Below are 20,711 nucleotides of genomic sequence, written 5' to 3'. Positions count from 1 at the left end.
GATACTGCGAGCTAAACTTACCTATGAAAGTTTATGCAATTCTATCATTCATTGAACCATAAGCTCACCAATTTCACAACCAGTACATTGTGAAGTGGTTTAGACATTAGTAGAGACTAATAATGAAGAATATACCGAGATCATTTACAGTGTATGACAGCTTGAGAAGAAAAAACACAGCTTCAGCAAGTAAAATATCTGCAACTACTCTTAACTGATCCCACCAACACCGGATGTTGCACTGGGACTGGATGGAGTTTGACCATCTTTCCTTTCCTTCTCATTAGTTGAAGATCCGTTTCCATTCCAGCACGCACCAGCCATTTCCTTCATCTCTGTTGTTTGGGGAGAAACCATATCTTCCTCTATCGGAAGGGTTCTTTTGGAGCCCTCCAATGCAACACCAAGAACTATATTTTCTTCCAAAGTAGGCCTTGATGTAGGTTGTTGTGTGACCTGCAACTTATCACCTTCCTGCTTTGACTCTTGTAATCCACCTCCTTTGTCTGCACTGGTCTCTGATGAGGAAACCGAAGGATTTTCTGTCTTGCCATTCTGTATTACATTCCCAGGATTTCCAATTTTAGGTTGCTTGCTTTCAGATATCTTTTTGTCTTTGGTTGAATTATCAGACACTGAGCCAGGAACTTTGGATCCAGAACTTGACATTTCTGCTACCTTAGAGTTTGTCTTGGGTACAGATTTTGACGTTGATTTGATTACTTTATCACCAACCTTGGGATCAGGGTTGGATGCTGCCGCAGCCGCACCATTTTGGTCCTCCCTAGTGTCAGGATTTGGTGTTTCAGCAATCTTCGCATCTGCCTTGGAGTCAGATTTCGGAGCACCTCCAACCTTAGAATCTGTTCTGATGTCAGGTGTTGGCAGCAGGGTCTTACCATCTTGCCCTCCACTTGAGCGTGGTGGACGAGTTTGAGATTTTGTTTTATCTTCTCCATTAATTTTGTACGACGGCTCAATTAGCAGCAAAGGACGATTAGATGCCACACCACCACGGTTGTAGATGGAATCTGCAAATGGGATATTTTCCAAATCAGCATCACTAAATATTTTCTGCACTGTGCGGATTGGTGTAGCAAGTCGGGCTCTGTGATGGCTGATAACTCTAAGGAGATCCAACAGTATAGCTTCCTGTTTCATTAAACACAGAAACTTAATAACGAGCTTATTCAGGAACTATCAAACTAAAATGTAATGCACAGCATCAGACAAATAAGGAACAATCAGTTAAATGGATTTAAGCTCTTTTGGTGGCCAAAAGATGAAGAGAAATGAAGTTGGAAATATCATAACACCATCAAAGCAAAGGTAGAAACAAGGAAAGAAAAAAAAAAGTATCTTGAGCAACACTGCTTATGAAAATCATGGACAATTTCTATATGAAGGTATCCTCGAATGCCCTCATTAACACTGCATGTGAAAATTATTGTCAATTTCTATATGAAGGTATGCTTGAATGCCCTCATAAGCCAACATAAAATCTCATAATCAATCTAAATGAAATTTCAAATCTTATAATCTGCTGCCCTATCTCTTTTGTATGAAATGGATCTGTGACAAAAAAATGTCTCACATACAGATCTTAACAGAGGGGTCTCATACAAACAAGTGTAGATACTTAAATAAGATAAGATACCAGACACATAATGAATACCCTGGATCTGAAGCTTAGAAAAATTAATGACTAGCATATTTGAATTGGTATCTCATGGAGGAAAAAAAAAGAAAACCATGATGATCCACCAGATGTATCTCTTGTTTAAACTCAGCAAATGAGGATTGAATTTCAGCCATCCAGATGATTGAGATAGGAAATTCTTTTGCAATAAATCCATACATTATGAGTCTCCAAATGCAGATGAAACTGATCAGTAACAAGTATATTTAATCTTTTAGAACAGCATGCAAAATCTAAATGTGTACGTTGACATCCCTCACGCATCACATACTTCTAATTCAACATTTATCACCTGTGGGAACACCAAAATTGCAATTGAAACACCTCTCCCTACCAAGCACCCAATAAGTTTAAATTTTAAAAAATAAAAACAATAACCAGATTAAATTTCTCACTTTTCACATTGATGGGATTTTTTCACTACTACAAGCCACAATTTACTTAGCAAGAAAAAACAATCAATGCCATGAAACTTATGGAAACAATTGCATATTTTAGTTTTCATCTTGCAGATTGTTGCAGCATGTTGCATTGCCACAGTCATTACTGTATGATGTATCCAGACGAACTGTAATCAGCAGGCATTTGTCATCAAAGGTAGAACTACGAGAGAGAGAGAGATATCCTACCTTGACACAAAGATACTCTTCGTAATGTGAGGTCTTCACAAAACAAGACACCAAGATCTGTCAAAACCCAACAACAAATTCAAACATATATAAAGCTAATATTAAAAAAATGAATACATAAGGCTGCACTGCATAGAACGCATTGACATTGTCCCATAAAGCTCAATTGGTTGATCTTTTAAGCATCATGTTACTAGTTATGTATTAATTATACATTTCAATGTATCTCAAGTGTCAGCTTTCTTAGTCTTTCATTGAATTAATTAATTATAAATTGTTGTCTCACTGTTCCCCAGAACTAACAGTTTCTTAAACTATTTTCATTCCATTAATGTGATGGAGAATTTCAAGTAAGCATGTTAGCGAGGCAAGCTGGTCGTAGATATGTCCAATCTGTGCTGCTAAGAAAATGTATTGCTCAGGCACATATATTGACTGTCAGTTATGATACTTTAATTGGATTTAATTAGATTTAGAATTCTACACTGCACAATTATTAGTAGCTAAATTTTAGTTTCCAGGGATTGCAGAGGCAAGATGGTCGCACAGACATATGTAAAAAATTATCAACTATTGGTCCTGCCAGAGCATATTTTTGTAATGTAATGTGGTACTCCGAAATTGTCTGCTCTTCTAATGTGTTAAAGAGGAAAAAACAAAAGGCACTGAAAATAAGCTCTTTGAAAATCCAAATGTTTAACAGATCCGAAATGGAAATTGTTATCAGACAATACTATTAAAGTTTAAAAAAAAGAAAAGAAATTGAAATTTTATAACGTTATTTGGATTATCAGAATAATACTATAAATAATAGCATTATAGCTACTGCTGCTATCAATTGAGAAACAGAGTTATAAAAATTAGTATATTAAAAAATTTTAGTTGCAAGCTTACTTAGAATATAAATCAGTTTATATAAACTGAAAAAATTTTTACAAGATGTGCAGACTCTTTTACTCCCCAATAATTGCTTCTCATAATGCAAACAAGCAAATATGTAATAATGTCAAAAAGACATCAAGAAATTATGGTAAGAAGATTTAGGCATATAACACTAACCAGAAGAGCTTGATTTTCAGAATTTATACAGTCCAGAAATACTCTTCTATGCAACCTCTGCTGCTCAACTTGAGGATTCTTGGCCAAGACTTTGCGCATGTCGGCAACAATATTCTGTACAGAAAAAAGCCGTCAGATGGTTATTAGACGAAATATACAGGCACAATCGGCTCAAAAGGCAACTGCCAACTATTATGAGTAAGGCAAAGCTAGATAACTCCTTACATTAATTTTATGAACATCAAAGTGGCTAATGGCTAGGTGAGTTTTAATACGCCAATGACTTTTCTGAGTAAGATTTCTCACAACATTTACAGTGAACTTGTGATTTGGGATATGAACAGCTTCACGATCTTCACCCCTTATAATTGTTGGTGACCACCAACCCACATGCTGCAGATAGTTAAAATTAGCAAGAAAACATGCGACTAAATATACTGGTAATTTTCGCAAACAAGTTTAATTGCTATATTAATACCAAGCCATAGTTCTAGAGATATAAACACATACACCATTTTAATTAACAATTAGACCAAATTGTAACACTATCTAGGTTTAGTCAACTGGAGAAAAACTTTTTCAGAGGAGTGGATGCATTCTTAAATACAAACCTCGACAGTACCAGACACCTCATAGCCTTCAATCTTTGTTTGTATCCATTCGTTCACAACAAAAGGTCGAGTTGCATGAATCATAGCACTTGAGAGAAAATTTGTGAATATCTGAAACAGTGAACAACTTTCAAGTTTTGAGAGGGTCCAGAACAGCTACAGGTTGAAATAAATTACATTTAAAAGGATACTACCTCACGACCAGCAAGAGTCAGCAATACAGTCCCGAGACCTCCAGCCGTAAGCCACTTTTGGGTAGAGAAGCCGAGCAACTCCATGAACAATGAAATAGAAGCAACCCATACTGCAGAGTACACAGCTTTCCCTGCAAACTGGAAACCCATCTGCCAAAAAGAAGGAAAAAAAAAAATGTCATAAAGTTAGAAAATTCAGTTCAGAAGATTATGTGGGATTTCAGGTTATCTAATTAGAAAAACTAATATTGAAAATGAAAGATAATCTTTCTCTTTTGTAAATTGATGAACCAGAAGAGAGAATACATATGACTGCAAAAAAATCCAACTGCTGTGTAAAGCTATAGCAAATGAAACTTTAGGTGCTCTTCTGTTTTGTACAATCACGAAAACTAATTTGTTAGAACAATGTCAGTTTGCCTTTACAATAATGCACCCTATACAGCCATACCTAGCTTGTCATGACAATTACCCACTCCAAAATGCTAATATTTCTTAAAACTCTCACACATGAGATATGAAATACAACAATATTTGTATACATATAGGATGTCCGCTAGAGACAGAAATTTAGTAGAGGCATAATGGTCAAGGATCCAAGGACAAGGAAATCAAATGGCGTTGGTAGTCCAGTAAAGGCTCTTAGCAAAAGAAAGTATCAACAAAATACTGATAAACATCTAAGGAAGGTAATAAAAGTGAGTTTAATTATGTAAGAAGCCTTGACACATACACTTCTTGTATCACTGGACTCACTAGTCTCCATGAAGAATTTCTGTGCCTGCTGAATCACACTGAAAAAAAAAAAAAAAAAGAGAGAGAGAGAGAAAAGAAAAATAAAAGTCATGGTTAGTGCTCTCGTAAGCAATAACAAATAGGCACCACAACATCAAAAAGGGTATTCCACATTCAAGCCCAACTATAATATAAAATGATAAAATGTTTCTTAAATTAAACAATATTGTTGGTACCTTACCAATAAACTTAAGCGTTTGGGTTTGTGGCAACTTAATGTGATATCAAAATTAAGGTGACAAGTGGTTTAGAGCTCAAATCTCTCATTTCACGAATTGAATTATAATAAGTTATGTTTGTAGTTTGGAGATTGGTCTTGTTCAATCAATGTGTCATACACATGATGGGCATGCTAGAGCATAAAAACTAATGTTAACAATGATATAAATTCAAAGTTTTGGATTAATGGTAAATTAACAATTTCTTATGGGGTTGTTTGAATCATATAATGCTTTATTATAGGGGGTATTATATTAACGGAAAGATAGATCACTTTGAAGATTACTAGGAATGTTTAAAAAATGTGTTTGGTTGGTTCAAATAAATTGGTGAATAATATGTTTGGTTGGGAGGATAAATGGGTGAGTATGTTATATAAATTACCAAATTACCCTCCTTTTTAAATATTAATATAATAGTATATTTTATTATTATTTTTTGAATCATTTCTTTTAACCCCTTACAATTGAAATTTTGCTAAAACACCCCAACCATATAAAACTTTAATTTGTAGCAAAATCACCCCCACCCACCCCGGCAACCAGCCTCCACTACCGGCCGCTGCTAGCGGTTAACAGAATGGCGCACGACTGGTCGTATATGGCTTGTCGTGCGCCGGAAAACGGCCAGATCTATGGCCATTTCACGGCCATAGAACGCCAGATCTGGCCATTTTCGGCCATGAATCTATGATCCATGGCCAGAAAAGGCCTTACTGGCGCACGACCGACCAGATCCCATTGTTCGTGCACCATTATGGTGACTGACGCTGGCGATCGACGGTAGTGAATAACGGCCAACGGTGGTGAGTAACGGCCGGCGGTGGTCTTGGGTGGTTGAGGATATTTAGTTAACTTTTAAACTTTTTTGTGGCTGGGGTGTTTTAGCTAATTTCTCAAATGTAGGGGGCTGGGTAATTGTTATTTGGTAGACATTTGAGAGCAATTATGTCCGAAATGACATTTAATTACGGGCAAAATAGATTAAAAAATAAGATTACTCGGTAATGTTTTAATCCCAAGCGGGGGTGGGGGAGGGTATCAAATTACCCCCAACATTACCAACAGTAAACACTATTTGCAATAAAAGATTCCCGTAATATTTTATTACTTGCAAACCAAACACCAGAATCTTGCAAAATAAACGAAGATTACTCTCGTTATCTTATATGCCACCGATCCAAAAGCAGCCTAATTGGCTAATGAGTTATCAGTCTTATAAATCAGATAAAATTATTAAGAGTGCCAGAAATTATAACAATCAAAAGCAGAAGAAAATTGTCCTATATAAGAAATGGAATATGCTATATGCTAAAGCCAAAGAGGACACCTGAACCACAGAAGCAACCCAACAGTTTTAGTTTGTCATACCAGACTAAGACTGGGTCTGATAAAACCATTAAAAAAAAACAGCACAGCATAGATAACCTGCTCACCTCGATAAACAGTAGGCAAAGGCTAGCACAGTTGACAATGATCTTATAAAGTTCAAAAGTCGTAGCTTAACAACCTGACTCGCTTCTGTAGGTAAAACTACTGGATCCAGTGTTCTGCAAGATACACACCTCTCATTGGTATCCTAATTGAACTGGAAACTTGTTTTCCTCATAGCAAGAATAATAGGTATCATTGTTACTCAACAATGAAACAACAGTAAAACCTGCAAATGAGTAGTGCTCCAGACCATAGCAATAACGGCTGAATATAAGACGTCATGACATAGTGTGTTCTACTCTTTTTCCAATTATTATCATTCTTCTGCAAAATATTGCACACATTGCACCAACCCAATTCAGAACAGAGCACATATAAANTGGGCATGTTAGAGCATAAAAACTAGTGTTAACAATGATATAAATTCAAAGTTTTGGATTAATGGTAACTTAACAATTTCTTGAGGGGACATTTGAATCATATAATGTTTTATTATAGGGGGGCATTATATTAACGGAAAGATAAATCACCTTGAAGATTGTTAGGAATGTTTAGAAAATGTGTTTGGTTGGTTTGAATAAATTGGTAAATAATATGTTTTGGTTGGGAGGATAAATGGGTGGGTATGTTATATAAATTACCAAATTGCCCTCCTTTTTAAATATTAATATAATAAGATATTTTATTATTATTTTTTGAATCATTTCTTTTAACCCCCTACATTTGAAATTTTGCTAAAACACTCCAACCATATAAAACTTTAATTTGTAGCAAAATCACCTTCACCCACCCCAGCAACCAGCCGCCACTACCGGCCGCGGCCAGCAATCAACAGAATGGCACACAACTGGTTGTATATGGTCGGCCGTGCGCCGAAAAACGGCCAAATCTATGGCCATTTCACAGCCACAAAAACTCCAGATCTGGTCATTTTCGGCCATGAATTTGTGATCCATGGCCAAAAAAGGCCTTACCAGCGCACGACCGACCAGATCCCATCGGTTGTGCACCATTACGGTGACTGACGCTGGCGGTCAACGGTAGTGAATAACGGCCAACAGTAGTGAGTAACGGTCGGTGGTGGTCTTGGGTGGCTGGGGATATTTTGTTAACTTTTAAACTTTTTTATGGCTGGGGTGTTTTAGCTAATTTCTCAAATGTAGGAGGGCTGGGTAATTGTTATTTGGTAGGCATTTGAGGGCAATTGTGTCCGAAATGACATTTAATTAAGGGCAAAATAGATTAAAAAATAAGATTACTTGGTAATGTTTTAATCCCAAGCGGGGGTGGGGGAGGGTATCGAATTACTCCCAACATTATCAACAGTAAACACTATTTGCAATAAAAGATTCTCGTAATATTTTATTACTTACAAACCAAACACTGGAATCTTGCAAAATAAACGAAGATTACTCCCGTTATCTTATATGCCCCCAATCCAAAAGCAGCCTAATTGGCTAATGAGTTATCAGTCTTATAAATCAGATAAAATTATTAAGAGTGCCAGAAATTATAACAATCAAAAGCAGAAGAAAATTGTCCTATATAAGAAATGGAATATGCTATATGCTTAAGCCAAAGAGGACACCTGAACCACAGAAGCAACCCAACAGTTTCAGTTTGTCATACCAGACTAAGACTGGGTCTGATAAAACCATTAAAAAAAAAACAGTACAGCATAGATAACCTGCTCACCTCGATAAACAGTAGGCAAAGGCTAGCACAGTTGACAATGATCTTATAAAGTTCAAAAGTCGTAGCTTAACAACCTGACTCGCTTCTGTAGGTAAAACTACTGGATCCAGTGTTCTGCAAGATACACACCTCTCATTGGTATCCTAATTGAACTGGAAACTTGTTTTCCTCACAGCAAGAATAATAGGTATCATTGTAACTCAACAATGAAACAACAGCAAAACCTGCAAATGAGTAGTGCTCCAGACCATAGCAATAACGGCTGAATATAAGACGTCATGACATAGTGTGTTCTACTCTTTTTCCAATTATTATCATTCTTCTGCAAAATATTGCACACATTGCACCAACCCAATTCAGAACAGAGCACATATAAAAGGATATAGTAAATAACAGAAGGTTGAAAATTAAAGAAATTGATCATACATGGAGGAGTATATTTCTGCTATGACGTACAAGTGGCCCAAGACCCCATACGGCAAAAGCAATAACACCAATCGCAGGAAGTAACTGAAGTACAAAAGGACTACCTTGTAGAACATTATATGACCTGCATGAAAAAAGGAATTGTTTCTCTTTACATCATTTAGAAGAACACAGTGCATAAAATAGAAGAACAGTGTCAACTGTTAATGCCTGAAGTTCTATACACTTCCAAAGAACATGTGAAACTGGATTTAGTACAAGAACATAAATTAGCAAGAACATTGCACTCTTTTAAAGACAAAAGATAAGAACACATTTAAACTCAATTCCATACTAAATATTTTTGTGGGTACTTATTTCCTCTTTCCTTCAAAAAACCTATCATTGCTGCAGATCACATCTAGCTGGAAGATTGAAACAACATATATCCACTGATAACCTGCTGGAAGACCCAGATGACTACAAGAAAAGAAATTATTTGCTGAACAAGTAGGGCGGCAAAATTATCGTGCATACATGTCTTTTACCACTAACAGCATCAAATTACATCTCTAAGGACTCTATCATACACTTCCATTCACATTAGAGCTATACCCAAAATTAAAAATGATATGTGTGTGTGTGCTTCAAAAATTAAATTCAATAAGGGAAAAGTCTCATCTGTGCAGAAGCGTTCACATAATAAGTATAATTATGTGAGTACATCAAAAGAAGTAATTTACTTTGTGATTGCCGTTGAAGCAGCTTTCACGTACTGACATGCTTGGCCTGGTAAAGAAGAAAAATGGCACCTAATACCACTACTTCTATCACATACAGAATGTATTGGCCGGTATGGACTGACAGAGAGATGAATTCTCCAGGGATCTTGTAGCCTAAACTGTAAAAGAAGAGATCATTTCCAAACTTTGTTAGAAAGTCAATAAAGTTTCCGTAACACTAGAAGAATCAATTAAAGATTATCAGTTGGCAGCCTTAAGAAGAGATACAAAGTAAATTCCAACAAAGATCTACATTCATGGCTGGTATAGACCAAGGGGAAAAGATTTCTGTTCCCAAAAAAAAAAAATTTGGGCAATGGAGTTTTTACTATATAAACATCGCCAGCATAATCTTGCAAATATAGCACAGCAGGGTATGATCCCAAAAAAGCACAACTCCAACAATGATCATTAAACTAAAAAACGGAATGGAAAAATTTACTCAAGGGCTAGAGCAAGTATTTGTAAATTATTGTAATTCACAATTAGTAGATACCACTATTGAACTAGATTAAGAATGATAGCATGGAAAAGCTAAGTTACAATATGGCATTTGTGTTTTTGATCGGAAACAAAAAAGATAGACATTGATGATAAAAAAGGAGTTACAGCAGTGGACCAAATGTCTACAATAGACTCTTAAGAAGACGGAAGCTGTACAATATATATGTGAATTATTCTATAAAAAAACCCCAAGGCAAATTAAGTGACAAAATAGCATTGAAGCACCTTTTTGGTAAACCATTTGTCATGCAATGTTAACATGCTACCATAATGCATGTGTAACTGAGGTCTCAACTAATTCTAGACAAACCACTAAATAAATTAAAAAAAAAAAAAAAAAGAAATTGATGCTACATATGTTGCCTTATTTTAAGGTGAAAATTTATATCCTATATTTAACAATCAATTTCTCAACGCTATCTATTCTAAATAAAAAGGCACAATTCTGCCACTTTGCAACAAGAAAACATACCGAAACACTTGATGTGGGAGTTGCAGTCAATAAATGTAGGTTGCCTCTTCCCATTACATTCTGAAAACAAATACATGACTTCAGTTATGCACAGCAGAATAAATTGGGGAATAGACATTCTACACAGAAAAAAAAAGTTCACCTACCTTGATTCGTTTTTTGTACCCCTGGTTCCTGCAAAGTCCCAAGTCATGGGACAATTGCAGGGAACCAGCAACCACCATTGTAGGGTTAATATGTATAAGCAAGGTGGTGCCACTACATTAACTACCAGTTAGCCCGAACAAACGGATTTAAGAAACCGCTGCAAAAAAATCAAAATTACATATTATCGCATCTAAAATAATCATCGTACCTAATTAATTCACATTGAAAAATAATCTCATCTTCATTAATTAATAGGTGTATAGAAAGTGATAGCTGTGTGTATAAACTAATTCATTAACAATAATCATCTGTTCTCAATAAAACTATTTCTACTCTAATTTACTGCATAAACAGACCAAAAATTAATATTACATCTTCTTATGGTAACGCTAGAAATGAAATACAATTTCCAAATTCTCATCATTTCAAATTCACAAATTAAATTAACTCCGTAGCTGTTATAATTTCAATTATGAAATTCAGCTGAGAAATATTAAAAGCAAGGCAAACAATACAGAAAATATAATCAGTTTGGAAATGAAATTTTCAAAAAAAAAAAAAAATAACTTGAATGATGAAGAAAAAATAAATAACTAATAGGATTGAAATATAATTAGAAAAATGAATGAAAATGCTGAAAGAATATGGAATTTGATAGAAACAAGAGGTACCTGGCTATGAGAAGCTTGACGAAGAAGCGGAGAATTTCAGGGTTCTAAAGATTCCCAGAAATTTCAGCAAATTGAATTTTTTTTTTTTTTTTAGTTTTAATCAGTTTTTGGTTTTAATTTATTTAAATTGTTTTTTCGTATGGAGGCGCTGATGGGGAGAGACCGAGAGAGTTAAGCTGGGCCGAGAAGTAACTACCAATTCTGTACGGTTGGTATAGACACCAGTTGCTACAGTGGCCAATAGTAACATACGAAGAATTTGGAAGCATTTGTATTTTGTAATATTCTAAAAACAATTACTGTATATCTAAAAAATTTAATGACATTAATGTCCTTAAATAAAAAAATTTCCACAAAGTTTTTTAAAATAACAAAAATTTATCGAAAGTTTATAAATATTAAAATAAACAACATGAAAGCAATTCACCAATATTTAAGAGTATATGTTCTAACAGTGACAGATAATTTTTTATTATTTTTGTTATTACATCAAACTTAAAAGCTTTAATTATTTCTCTCTATCTTGATTTTCAATATTGATCATTCAAGATTTATTATATTTTTAAATAATATATATGATATATTGAAATTTTATATATATTTATTATCACAACAATTTATATCAATTGAAAATTATTTTTTAAAAGCACTAAGTAATAAGAAATTTTAAACTTTTTATTGCAATTGCATTTTACTTAAATTTCTGACAATTTTTTATGAAGTTATAAATCTTAATTTAATTATAATTTTATGATCTATTGTCCATCTCCGAATTGATTTTGGCCCGGGTTGGCATTGATGTCCTCGGCCCAGCCTAATCCGAAATCCCCGAATTACCCCCACAGTACAACATTATAGGAGGTAACGTTACCAATACAGTACAATGAAGACTGCATTTTCAGAAAAATAATAAAATAAGAAGCCTCAAGGGAGCCCAGTAAACGAAACAAAGCCGCGTTAAAAGCATATCGTGAAGAGAGACGACTTAGCAGAGAGGGATGGAGAAGGAGGAGGAGGTGAAGAAGGAGGCGTCAGAGATAATCGGGCAATACGAAAAGCTGCCTGCTTTGGTTGTATTCGATCTCGATTACACTCTCTGGCCTTTCTATTGCGAGTGTTTTTACGAAGATGAAATGCCTTATCTCTATTCTCACGCTAAACCCATTTTACACGCTCTCAAGGAGAGAGGAATTGACGTGGCTGTCGCTTCCAGATCACCCACTCCTCATATTGCCAATACTTTTCTCAATAAATTGGGAATTCACTCCATGTTTGTAGCCAAGGTGATTTAACTAACAATTCTCACATTTTGATTTCTTCAATTTTAATTGTTTCAGTTTAGAAGTGACGTTTAATTCTTGATGGGATATTAATTAATTATGATGAATGTGAAGGATCAGTGGATTGCATGTATTTACTTGTTTAGCTTGTGTAGTTAATTTATAGAAAGTGATTTCAAAAAGCACTTTTTTCCAACATTTTGGGCTACAGTAGGTTTGTAACTCTATATACAAGCAGTTTTATGAAGTTTAGAATATTTTTCCTTTGACCTCTTCTGTAAGGAAGGTTTCTGTAAAGATGTGAAATAAATTGTGAAGAAGTTTTTGATGAATTGAATAGGGAGATTCTGATAAATTTCAAAAGTTAAAACAGAGATTGTTTAAAGAGAATGTACACTTAGCATGTTCTTGTGTTTAGGCCAAACTTTATGGTAGGTTAAAAAAATCATTTCCTTTGAATTTTGAAAACGTTTTAGAGTTGGGATGATTTGATTTCTAAGTTCTAATTGTTAAAGGTCTGATGTCTGATTTTTTATATGCACAATTACAATCAAATAATTGTTTTAATGTTGATCTGTGGTTTTTTTTTCCCTCATCCAAGTGATTGTTTTCTTGATTACCATACAGGAGATATTCTCCAGCTGGACTCACAAAACTGAGCATTTCCAGAGAATCCACCGAAGGACTGGTGTACCTTTTACTTCAATGCTCTTCTTTGATGATGAAGATAGGAACATCGAAGCGGTAATTTTGCTTCCTATCCTGCTCATTATTATAGTATCTTTTTATTTTTCCACTTTTGGCTGGTATAGTTACTAAAGAGTGTTATTGATGTCTTAAACTCCATGTAGTTGTAGAAAAAGTTCTGCTTCTCTTGTTGTTCTGAACATAAGTTTTGTGTGATTTGTCTAAATTTTGGAGTGGTATTTTCAGGTATCAAAAATGGGTGTAGCAAGTATTTTGGTTGAAAATGGAGTAAATCTCGATGCTTTGAGACAAGGATTATCTGAATTTAGTCTGAAGTCGGGTTCCTCCAGCAGAAGCAGGGAGGACTAAATCTTCGATCTTCATACAGAACTGTGGTGTGGAATGTTATATTCTTCTGCTTCATTGTAGCATTGTCATATATTTGTTGCTCTTCTGCACCATTCATACCATCAAATTGTATCAAAATACATACTCATATTGATTTCTGTGGCCTAATGGGCATTTTGAAATACTTCTCAATAATATTCTGTTGTTACCAAAACTTAACTTTTGTCAATACTTATTTGCTGAACTTTATTGATTTTAGCAATCTTTTATATTGCTGGCATGGGAAGAACCTGAATGTAACTTTACAATTTAGGCAAAATCATCTATCTTATCTCTTTGAAGTATTCAAAACGTCATATCTGAACCGTCACTCGGGTAAAGTCAAGCAACTCACCATCAAGATTTAAGGGTTTCCCTGTATTTATTTTAACAAGACTTTAGTTTTATTTTTATTCTCTTGCCTCAAGTAAGTTAGCTGTTAGTTCTTTGCCAGTATGAAAACAATTGTATTGAATGAATCTTCAAAGAATCTGGAGGAATATAACTAAAGCATATGGTGGAGTAAAATACAATTACAAGTTAGGAAATGTAAAATTGATCTCTAACAACTACAATCTAAGCATGTTTGTCCTCCCCAAAATAAATTTCTTGTCTTTTCAGTTCAAAAGCCTGAGAATTATTGCCATTTCACTACTGCTCCTTAACGAATGATACATTAATATGTACAAAGCATAAAAAATTCACAAGGGAAAGGTTGTCTTAAAAATGCATTTACATAATAATTATAATTATGTGATTACATCAAAAGAAGAAATTCATTAAGTAAATGCCATCGAAACAGTTTTGGAAATACTTATGCTTGGCCCGATAAAGGGGAAATTTACAAATACTGTAAGTTCAAGAATTTATTTGCCTGTATGAATACTCCAGGAATCTTTATGTGAACTGTAACATAATCGATATTTCCAGACTTTGTTAGCAAGTTATTGAAACATAGCACTAGAGAACTATCAGTAGGCAACCTTTAGAAGAGATACGAAGTAAATTCATGCACAAATACTACATTCAGAATCCTGCCCACAAAAGCATGTATTTTGATGGGGATCTGAGCAAGTAAATGAAAAATAGATCTGAATCCGTGGGTACATTAACTGTCACCTGTAGAAACAAGCTCGTACACACATGAGCTTTTCATATACAAACTGAAAACACAATCCAAGCTTTACAATGAAATGTTTCAAAGCACATCCCAGGAAGAAAAGCACATCCGAGGAAGAATTACCCTATCATACAAGCAATATAATAAGTTAGTTGAGTTGTCTAAATGGTGATCTTTCTTCCTGAGCAGCTTCAAATTTCTTCATTGTGGGAGAATGAAGAGTTTTCACATTCTCTTTCACAGAGTCGAATAATTCTCCATCACCTTTCAAGACCACACCAAACCTATTGCTATTGTTGTCAAAAGACTGCACTATGCTTCCCAAGATTCCCATCAGTTGCGTGTCTTCACCAGATAACTTACTGATACTGTCATCCAACCCTTCCATAAAATTCAACAAGTTTTCCCTTTCAGAAGATAACTTCTTGACATCTTCAAGTAAATTCCGGTTTTCACTCTTGAGCTCATTTATTAAGTCATCTGAGGTTGTCAGTTTTGCTTCCAACTGATTAGTCAATCTCTTCATTTCCAACTGCTTCTTTTCCAGTTCAGCTTCAATCTTCAGCGCTTGCTGTTTTGAGTGAGACAATGACTTTTCCTGCAATTCCAGTTTCTGCTGTATATCAGAAATCTCATCATCCATCTCTACAATCATCAACTTTTTCTCTTCAATTTCTAGCATGGCCAAAGTCTCAGCTGCAGAAATCTTCTCCCAGGCTTCAAGGAACAAATTAATCTCTGCCTGCTTTTCAGCAAGCTCTGAAGAAACAGAGTTTAATGAGCTATTAAATCTTTGTTCCAATGACCCCACGAGCTGCAAGAGGTCATCTATTTTCCGGTTTTTCTCTTCTACCATCTGGATAAGATTCACTTTTTCGTGTTCAAATGATTGTTCTGCACCTATTTGAGTAAGCAAGGCACATTCAAGTTCTCTTCTCAGGGATTCTTGCTCCAGCCTTCCAATCTCTCTCTGGAGATCCTCCAAGATCCTGTCCTTCTCCCTTGTAATTTGTAAAGAGCTTTGTTTCTCTGTCTTCAAGGACATAGTTGTTTCCACTCTTGCATTACTAGTGGCAGCCTCTAATTCTTCTGCTTTGAGCTCTAGTGACAAAACCTGCTCCTGCAAATTGCTTATTTTGCTGTCTTTCTCTTCTATTAGATGTAGAAGGTGACCATTCTCTTTTTTTATGGCCTCCCCAACCTCTACTTGTGCAAGAAGAGAAGCTTCTAATTCTTTACGCAACTCCTGACTTTCTTCAAGCTCAGCTTTTAGACGTTCAACAATAGACTTCCATATCCACAACTCAAATTCCATTTGGTGACCTTCACTGGTTTTCTCAATCAATTCAGAATTTGCTACATCTAAGGCATCACAAACTTCTGTAAGTTTACTTTTCGAGTCACTTTCCATCAGCAAAATTTTCTCTTCTAAGTGAAGCCGGCTCCTGGACGCTTCCTTTAACAGTTCCTTGTACCTCTCAAGTTCTTTCTGCATCTGCATACACTGCTCCTCAATGTGATCCAAGGACTCAACTCTCCTTGATAAGGATTCTACCTTCTCACGCTCTTCAACTAACCCTGAATTTGTTGTGTCTAGGGCATGAGAGATTTCTTTCATTTTCTCTTTTGAGTCACTTTCCATCTGCAAAGCTTGCTCTTTTAGGCGAAGTTGACCCCTGGATGATTCCTCCAGCATTTCTTTATACCTCTCTAGTTCCTTCTGCATAAAGAGATGCTGCTCTTCTATGAGATCCAAGGACTCAACCCTCCTTGATAAACATGCTGCTTTCTCATGTTTTTCTGCCAATTCAAGTCTTGCTTCATCTAAGGCATCAGAAACTGCTTTAAGTTTTTCCTTTGAGCCACTTTCAATCTGCAAAGCTTGTTCTTTCAACTGATTCTGGCACCTGGATGATTCCTCAAACATTTCTTTATACTTTTCAAGCTCTTTGTGCATTTGGAGTCGCTGCTCTTCAGTATGATTTAAGGACTCAACCACCTGTGATAAAGATGCTGCCTTCTCATGCTGTTTGGCCAACTTGAAGTTTGCTGTATCTAAGGCATCACAAACTTCTCTAAATTTCTCTTTGTAATCACTTTCCATCAGCAAAGCTTTCTCTTTCAAGTGATTTTGACGCCTGGATGATTCCTCAAGAACTTCCTTGTACCTATCAAGCTCTTTCTGCATTAGAAGCCCTTGCTCTTCAACAAGCTCAAAAGACTCAATCCTCCTTAACAGAGATGCTGTCTTCTCACGTTCTTCTGCAATCTCTATCTGGGCTTTAGCCAAATCTGCAGTCTTCATCTCCAGCTGCTTCATCAGTACAGAGACATCTTCACTCTCTTTGCTGTGGCAATCCCTTTCACCATCAACAAGTGCAAGCTTCAATGCAGCCTCAGATAGTCCTGCTTTCAACAGCAGTAGCATCACAGATAGCTCCTCATTCTGCATTTTCAACTGCAATGTTAAAGAGTAGCAGCTCTCAAGTTCCATCTTTTGCTCTTCTAGTGCTGCATCCTTTCTTTCTAACTCGGACCTATAGTCATTCAGCTTCAAATCCATTTTCTCCAGTTGGGATCTCCATTCAGCTTCTTTAGCTCTGAGATTTGCAGAACAGTCTCTGTGCATCTGCTCTACACTTCTGAGCTTGTTTCGCAATTTCGCAAGAGAAGAAGCACTTCCTGCTTTGTGAATCTGAGCTTCCTGGAGTTCTTTAAGAGATGTCAGCAGCTCTTGATTTTCTTGCTCTAGCTTGCCTGCTTGATATTTCATTTCCTTGTGAAACGTCTCCTTTGTGCTCAATGAATGTCTCAAAGCTGCAATTTCTCTGTCTCTCTGCTCAGTCAAGCATTCCAGTTGGGACTTTGCATCCTGGTATTCAGCAAAAGTGTTCTCATAGCGTGTTTTAAATTCGGAAACTTGAACTTCCAGGTACTTTCTGCGACTTTCTTCATTAGCAAGGGCTTGGTTGCACAGCTGTAACCGGTTCTGAAGATCTGCTGAGATTCTGGTCTGAGAATCTAAGTTGGTTTGCAGTGAACAGATCTCATCAAGTAGTTTAGACCTTTCCTGCTCCCACTCTTTTTTACTTGCCCTGAACTGATCATGAAGCTTTTCATGTGCTTCTTCAAGATGTTTGAACTGCTCCTTCTTCCACTTTAGCTGATTTTCAACCTTTCTATTTTCATCCTCTAATTTGAGCAAAACATCATCTCTTTCTCTTAGTTCTTTGGAAGCTTTTGCTTTTCTCTCTGCTTCCAAACACTTCTTCTGTGAAGTTGCCAAAAGCCCTTTGAGGCCTTCAATCTCTGCCTTAAATACATTAATCTTTTGCTCTTGATCAATGTTCTTCTCATTTGCCTCGTCTAAAGCCAATACTAGCCCTCTATTTTCTCCTTCCCATTTTCGGCATTTCTCATCACAGTCAACTCTAAGCTTATCATTAGCAGCACTAAGGCGTTTGATGATAGATTCTTTTTCAATCAAACTGCACTTAAGATCTCCAAACACTCTCTTGACCTCCGACACTTCCTCTTCCTTTTCATTTAATTCTTGAGCCTGCTTCTCAACTTTTTTACTTGCTTCATGAATCTTAACAAGCTTCTCATTATGAGATTTCTTCAAGTTCTCGCATAATTCTGCTCTGCTCTTACAATCTGCCCGTAGTTTCTCATTCTCAACTTTAACTTCCTCTAGTTCTTCATATATCCTTTCCATTTTCTTCCTCTCCAAAATTAAAATTTCAAAACTAAATACCTGTTTGTGAGAAAAACACAAGTTTAGATAACAAGCTGAAGTGAATAATAACAACAATATGACTCTGAAAGGCTACAACAATCAGATAATAAGTTGAAATCAAAGTTAAGGCAGAAACAAGACTTAAACCTGCAGATGGCGAAATAAGCTTCTAAAATACCATCCATAAATTCCTATAACATGCACGAATCCTTTATGCTTTTCAGTTTTTATTAACTCCCTCTTGACCTACCCTATGGTTCCCAAAGGGTAATACGAATAACCCAACAAAGATTAACCAATTAAAATACAATGCAAGTGTCACATGTTGGAAAAAACAAGATTCCATACTTAGAAATTTGAAGAAACATTGACTTCTCTTCTAATTATCTTCTGATAGTTGGCAAAATATGGGAAAATACACACATGATCTAAATTACGATAACTTGAGGGAAATAATGTCACAAATTTTTTCTCCATTGACAGAAATAAAGACTAGTACTTCAAACAATAAAAACATAAAAATCTTGGGTCATTAACATCACCAAAATGACAAACATTTAAGCATAACAAACCAATTATCTACCAAAACCAACATGAAATAACAAGAATATTTTGAACTACAAGATCTGAAAAACTAATCGCCAAAATCTTAACTTTATTTTCTTCTGTTGGATAAGAAATTTAGGATAATACAAAAACCAAAATTTTCAATATTTATCTTCACTTCATTCAAAGACTGAAGAATACCGCCCACATTCAACCAGGAGATGCAAGCAACATACAAATAATTCAAGATCGGCGAAGTAACATAAAATTTAAAAATAAAAATAAAATAAAAAACTAACAAGAACCCTTGAACATATCAAAGCCAAAGAAAAAGACTGTAAGCTAAATTCACATAACAAAAAATATACATAATAAAATGTTTGGTTTCTGAGAAAACAGAGGAAAAATTAAAGAATGAAGATGGCTATTATAAACAAATCACACCCTTTCTTTTTCCTTTTTGTTTCCTGCAGTTTCTCAGTAACCAAACACTACAATGAAAAGAAACTAAGAGAGACTCAAGTGAGTACCTGTTGTTGGGACTAAAAATTTTCCATGTGAGAAGATTTCTGCGGACGTGTTTTGAGTTTTGTGGCTTCGAATTCTTGTGTTGTTTGAAGAGTGAAAATGTAAGTGGTTGTGGAAAGAGCCGTTGAGAGGGCTTTTGGATTTAAAATTTGTGTGACGGAGGTTGACGGAGAAATAGGGTTGACATAACTGACGTTAATTTTGGATCTATAGTATCTTACACATCTTTTTTTTTATTTTAATAATGCTTTCAAAAGGTATTACTAGCCGTTGGAGGGGGAATTGGGCCGGACCGAGATTGATCTTTGAAATTTAAGCTCGAGTTTGGCGATGTTGGGCTGGGCTTTAGATTTTCAAGTTCATTAACGAAACTCATGGGCCCAACCTTAATTCGAATTAGAGTAATATTACACATACAATATGATGTTACAAAAGATGATTAGATAAAAGTTTATTTTTAATTTAAAATCAACCAATCATCCTTTGCCATATCATGTTATATGAGAAATATTGTATAAAAATATTGTATATGTAATATTATGCTTCGAATTAAGCCCTCCTGTGACAAAAGTAAAAAAGTTGAGGAAAGTGATTTATAGCCCCCATCAAATTGATAAGTATCCATACTTTTAAATATATTTTTTGTTTTGACAATTTTAACCTTAATAAAAATGATTTTTAATAATATAATAATTTTTAAATACACTTATACTCTATTTTGCATTTTTCTTTTAATTCTTAATCATAAACCCATACTCTAAAATCTAAATCTTCTAAACCATTTAATCAATTCTTTTTTTCAAATATTTTTTTTGTATGATGAAAATTTATCACTGAATTTATGGAGAAAATAATCACACAACAAGATAAAATTGAATCTAAAGAAGAAGAAAAAAAAGGTTTGAATTTGAAATTGGGAAAAAGGGATATTAAAAACACTAATTAAGAAATTAGGGAAACCCTAATTAAGTTTGAAATTGAAGAAAAGTTGTGTAAACAAAAACTCTAATTAAGTTGAAATTGGTGAAAGAGGTGTAAACAAAAACCCCAATTAAGAAGAGTTATTTCCAGTATTAAATGGGGTTTAAAGAGATTCTTTTTAAAATATA

General features: G+C 35.1%; 3 protein-coding genes across 3 annotated transcripts; 1 reads left to right on the top strand and 2 right to left on the bottom strand.

Annotated features, from left to right (window-relative positions):
• Window positions 1-55: 55 nt before the first annotated feature.
• Window positions 56-11,506, bottom strand: LOC116146380 (mechanosensitive ion channel protein 2, chloroplastic-like). Its single transcript, XM_031431782.1, has 14 exons — window positions 11,316-11,506; window positions 10,644-10,801; window positions 10,498-10,557; window positions 9,483-9,640; window positions 8,761-8,884; window positions 8,559-8,656; window positions 8,335-8,448; window positions 4,926-4,986; window positions 4,193-4,342; window positions 3,999-4,109; window positions 3,613-3,780; window positions 3,388-3,501; window positions 2,329-2,385; window positions 56-1,152 (listed from the first exon to the last, which is right to left on the bottom strand). The coding sequence occupies exons 2-14, from the start codon at window positions 10,719-10,721 to the stop codon at window positions 211-213; spliced, it is 2,235 nt and encodes a 744-aa protein (XP_031287642.1). The 5' UTR covers window positions 10,722-10,801; window positions 11,316-11,506; the 3' UTR covers window positions 56-210.
• Window positions 11,507-12,216: 710 nt separating this feature from the next.
• Window positions 12,217-13,873, top strand: LOC116146386 (magnesium-dependent phosphatase 1-like). The gene is made up of 3 exons (XM_031431787.1): window positions 12,217-12,598; window positions 13,223-13,339; window positions 13,529-13,873. Exons 1-3 carry the CDS (start codon window positions 12,314-12,316, stop codon window positions 13,649-13,651), a joined length of 525 nt encoding a protein of 174 aa, XP_031287647.1. The 5' UTR covers window positions 12,217-12,313; the 3' UTR covers window positions 13,652-13,873.
• Window positions 13,874-14,685: 812 nt separating this feature from the next.
• On the bottom strand, window positions 14,686-19,662 carry LOC116146389 (uncharacterized protein At4g38062). Its single transcript, XM_031431792.1, has 2 exons — window positions 19,605-19,662; window positions 14,686-18,546 (listed from the first exon to the last, which is right to left on the bottom strand). The coding sequence occupies exon 2, from the start codon at window positions 18,505-18,507 to the stop codon at window positions 14,938-14,940; it is 3,570 nt and encodes a 1,189-aa protein (XP_031287652.1). The 5' UTR covers window positions 18,508-18,546; window positions 19,605-19,662; the 3' UTR covers window positions 14,686-14,937.
• Between the last annotated feature and the right edge of the window lie 1,049 nt (window positions 19,663-20,711).

This window comes from Pistacia vera, unplaced genomic scaffold, assembly GCF_008641045.1.
Source record: "Pistacia vera cultivar Batoury unplaced genomic scaffold, PisVer_v2 Contig477, whole genome shotgun sequence".
In the NCBI taxonomy this organism is placed as follows: domain Eukaryota; kingdom Viridiplantae; phylum Streptophyta; class Magnoliopsida; order Sapindales; family Anacardiaceae; genus Pistacia; species Pistacia vera.
The sequence above is the reverse complement of the archived record's forward strand: the minus strand, read 5'-3'. Positions and strand labels throughout refer to the sequence as shown.